At 38.7% G+C, this 4851-nt stretch overlaps 1 protein-coding gene across 1 annotated transcript; it reads left to right on the top strand.

The window, feature by feature from the left end:
• Positions 1–1071: 1071 nt before the first annotated feature.
• LOC104709271 (uncharacterized) lies at positions 1072–3091 on the top strand. Its single transcript, XM_087462529.1, has 3 exons — positions 1072–2005; positions 2109–2560; positions 2644–3091. Exons 1-3 carry the CDS (start codon positions 1789–1791, stop codon positions 2929–2931), a joined length of 957 nt encoding a protein of 318 aa, XP_087318655.1. The 5' UTR covers positions 1072–1788; the 3' UTR covers positions 2932–3091.
• The last annotated feature ends 1760 nt before the right edge of the window (positions 3092–4851 follow it).

The raw sequence follows: 4851 nt of genomic DNA, 5'->3' as shown, positions 1-4851 counted from the left end.
TGGACTAGTTTATTAGCCAATTCATTAGATGTCCACCTTTCATCAATTGCATTATAATTGATCTGAAAGAGTCCATACTAAGGAGGTAGTGAATTTATGATAAATTGGACAAGAAATGAATCGTCCACACTCATTCCTAAATTCTTTAGTTTAGCCGCAAGGTTGGTCATTTCAATACAATGTTCATGCATAGACATGGTCCCATCATACTTAATGGTTGTAAGATCTGCCATAAGTTTCCCTGCAAGGGATTTGTCTGCAGTCTTAAACCGTTCTTCTATAGCTGCTACATAATCTATAGCTTTATCTGCATTTGGAAGGGAAGTTTTAATATTGCTAGCTATGGTCATTTTTAAAAACATCATGCTTAATCTGTTCGCTTTCTCCCAAGCTTTATGGAGAGCCTTTTCTTCCTCAAACTATTTATAGTTAAGGGATCTGGCTCTTCTTCACGAAGTGCCAAATCCATATCTAGTACTCCTAATGTGAACTCAACTTTCTCTTTCCATTCTGAGAAGTTGGTTCCAGTGAGGATCAGAACAATAGAGACCATAGATGGCAAATTAGCAGGAAATGATGCTGCGATTTAGAGATATAACAAGCTTTAATTGAGGCTCAAAATTTAAACAACACATTAACAAAAATTATTGAATGCATATGACTTCAAATTATAATGCTCCTGTGGGTAGTCATTATAATATATCCTAATGTCATAACTTTCAGAAAATTTTTCTTGAATGATGTATCAGATTAATTAAGCGATCTGTGCATATACTTAATTAACTCATATACAAACATTCTAATAAATTATTGATCATGTTTTATGTCAATAGCCTACCTGTGGGTAGCTAATGAATACATAAACATATCAAAATTTAAATATTTTGGTTTTCTGTATGCAAATCATTATAAGATAAAACTATTATGGTGATATCAATTTCTTAATTATGCACATTAAGATAAACCAATCTTTTATCACTTATATATATCTATATATATATATATATATTTTAATTTAAACACATATTGTAACTTGAAACTTAAATCAAACAAAAATTCAAGTGTACAAACATCATAACTTAAAGCTTTAATTTTCAGTTCTTTAAACCATAAATCTATTATTCTTAATGGATTAATTAGATGTTCATAACCATAAGCTTTGATACCACATGTTAAACATTCTTTTAACATGAACCCCAAGATCTTAAACATCTATATTAATCACATAATAGAATCATAAAGAGGGTTAAAGTAATACCTCCACTCATTGTAGAAATGATGCTTCCTTGAATGGTTTCTTCTTCTTCAATGGTTTGGCTTGAAGACTTGAAAAGAAACTCTTAGATGATCTTTAGGTGGAAGATAAGGTTTCTCTCCCCTTTCCTATAAACTCTTTTCTTTATGTGTTGTTTTTGTTCTTGTGATGATTTGTGATTGAGCAAACCATCTATTTATAGGAGGGAAGAGGACCTTACTCCTCATAATGGTTTTGTCTTCTAATTTAATCTCATCCATCCATCATAGTAGAGATGAAGACAGTGGTGACAAGTGTGAGAACAAGTGTCTAGCATTGCTTCAAACACAACATGCAAATTCACACTTGTTCTCTTATAAGCTTTAGCATGACATGTAGCTTAATACTTCTCCTTATAAGCATAAGCTTCACATGTAGCTTAACATCTGTCATTTTAGTTCCCAAATGATTAAAAACAAAATATAACAAACCCAATTAAATAATCTACTAACTATAAGACTACATACATGGGTAAGAAATAATTATTTTCTTACATGGTGGAGCCTAAGTTTGCTGAAAGAACAGTTATTAACCACAAGAGTTACTTGAAACAAGGCCATGTTGTAACTTCTCCGGCGATCAATATCACATATAGTGATGTTATGACTGAAGATGGATCTGTCATTGGTTATGACTATCTTGTGATTGCTACAAGTCACAATGACTTGTTCCCTAAAACTAGACAAGAGAAGCTGTCACATTACCAAGCTGGTATGACTCTTCTTAATCCTCGCATTTGTGATTTCTGTTGGTATTGAGATTGTGAGCGATGATGATATCCTCACATTCGTGATTTATGTCTATTTGGTTGCAGAATATGAAAAGATCAAATCTTCTGGATCAGTTCTGATTGTTGGTGGAGGTCCATCTGGTGTGGAGCTAGCTGCCGAGATCGCTGTTGATTTCCCGGAGAAAAAGGTCACTCTGGTGCACAAAGGACCAAGATTGCTTGAATTTGTTGGAAAAAAAGCTGCTGACAAATCATTTGACTGGTTAGAATCAAAGAAATTGGAAGTGATATTGAACCAATCTGTGGATTTGAGTTCAGCTTCAGATGGAAACAAAACATACTGGACGTCAGGAGGAGAAACTATACACGCAGATTGCCATTTCCTCTGCGTTGGGAAACCTTTGTCTTCACACTGGTTCAATGGAACTGTTTTGAAAGACAGCTTGGATGGTAAAGGCAGGGTCATGGTGGATGAGTACTTGCAGATTAGGGGTCGAAGCAATGTGTTTGCCATTGGAGATATCACCAACATCCAGGTAAGTACATAAGGTATATCCAGCTCTTACATAGTATCTTCTTGGTTAGTGTCTTGTTTTGATTATATGATTTTTAATTACAGGAGATGAAACAAGGATATATAGCAGAGAGTCATGCTAATGTGGTTGTCAAGAACATCAAAGTAATGATGTCGAGTGGGAAAAAGAAGATGTCAACCTACAAGCCTGGTTCAGAGATGGCTATTGTGTCTTTAGGAAGAAAGGACTCGGTGGCTCAGTTCCTGTTTATGACAGTTATTGGTTGCCTCCCTGGTTTGATCAAGTCCAAGGATCTGTTTGTGGGGAAGACGAGGAAGTCAAGAGGGATAATAAGGTTTGGGTCTTTTCGAGTGTTCCAGGTTTCATCTTGAGAGTTGCTTTTGTACAAGATGTAATCATGTTTGTGTTTTATTTTCTGATCTCATTGTTTCAGCGTCGAGTGAGTGTTGGTTTACTTATGTTGTTGTGTAGCTTATTCTTATGTATTGATGATAAATGGTCGAGTTATTCTGAATAAAGAGCCTGAGAGTCTACCGTTGGCCACTGCACATACTCTTGAGTCCTAAGAAACGTTTGCTTACAGCCCGGCTCAAGAATATTGAAGTCCCTGAGCTAAAAAAAAAAGAAAATGGACCCTTTTCCCTGTGTTTTTGTGGGAAAAACAAAATTTTGGACCCTATTTTCTTCTTAAAAAAGAAAAAAAAACAACTAGATGTAATTCGGTAAATCTCCATGAGAGGAGAGCTATGCATTGATCATGTATATATAAGGTTACATATGATAAGGTCAAATATAATCTAAAGATACTAGATATATACAAATATAAGATACTCCTATATATGCTCTAACACCCCCCCCCCAGTCAGAGCTGGAGGCTTCCGAACTCTCAGGCTGGTCCGAAAGTCTTGAAAAAGAGGAGTCGGTAAGCCCTTTGTAATAATGTCTGCAAACTGAAGGGACGAAGGCACATGAAAGACCTTAATGTAACCAAGCGCAACCCGCTCTCTGACGGAATGTATATCAATCTCAACATGCTTTGTATGTTGATGCTGAACGGGATTTGAAGCAAGGTAAACAGCACTAACGTTGTCACAAAAAACAAGGGATGTCTTAGGGACCGAGACACGCATCTCAACGAACAAATTACGCAGCCAGCTCAGCTCAGCAACCGCATTTGCTACACCTCTGTACTCGGCTTCGGTGCTCGATCGTGACACGGTGTGTTGCCGTTTAGCCGACCAGGAGATGAGGTTAGCACCGATGAAGGCACAATAACCCGACGTGGAACGGCGCGTAGAGGGACAACCAGCCCAATCAGCGTTAGTGTACGCAACCATTGCCATAGGTGGGGACCGATGAAGCTGCAAGCCATGCGTGATGGTACCTTTGATATACCGGAGAATGCGTTTCAAGGAATTAAAATGTTCTTCACGCGGATCATGCATAAAAAGACACACATGTTGAACGGCATAAGAGATGTTCGGTCGGGTGAATGTGAGATATTGGAGAGCACCGGCAAGACTGCGATATAGTGTGGGATCCTTGACCGGTGGACTGTCGGAGTTCACCTCAGCGAGTTTTGGCTTGATGTCAACAGGAGTGAGGCAGGGATTACAATTAGTCATGTTAGCCCGATGGAGGATGTCAGCTGCGCAATTTTGCTGATGAAGAAACATGCCCTTGTCATTGCGGATAATGGAGATCCCAAGAAAATGATGCAGGGGACCAAGATCCGTCATTGAAAAGGCAGAGTGAAGTGTCGATATGACCGCATTCAGCAGGGCTGTCGAGGAAGCAATGAGAGCAATGTCATAAACATAGAGGAGCAAGTATGTGATGTCCTTGCCGCGAGGACAAATGAACAAGGACGGGTCCGAGAGACTTTGATGAAAACCAAACTTCGTCGCAAACGTAGAAAACCGTGTGTACCAGGCCCTAGGAGCCTGCTTGAGACCATATAAAGAACGTCGTAGGAAACACACATGATCTGGTTTAGTGCTATCCTTGAAACCCGACGGTTGATGCATGTACACGGTCTCCTTGAGATCCCTGTGGAGAAACGCATTTTTAACATCAAGCTGACGAATGGGCTAATCATATGTCGTGGCCACATGAAGGACCGCACGAATAGTAGCCGGTTTGACAACGGGACTAAACGTCTCAGCAGAGTCGACACCTGGTTGTTGTGACTTCCCATTGGCGACAAGACAAGCTTATTAAGCAATCTCAAAACAAGAAGATTTGTGCTCTTAGAGCTTATTAAGCTAGAGATATAAGATAGCTCATTAAGA

Source organism: Camelina sativa, chromosome 8, assembly GCF_030686135.1.
Source record: "Camelina sativa cultivar CO46 ecotype springtype chromosome 8, ASM3068613v1".
NCBI classification, from domain to species: Eukaryota; Viridiplantae; Streptophyta; class Magnoliopsida; order Brassicales; family Brassicaceae; genus Camelina; species Camelina sativa.
Note: the sequence above shows the minus strand (reverse complement) of the source record. Positions and strands in the feature narration are given on the sequence as shown.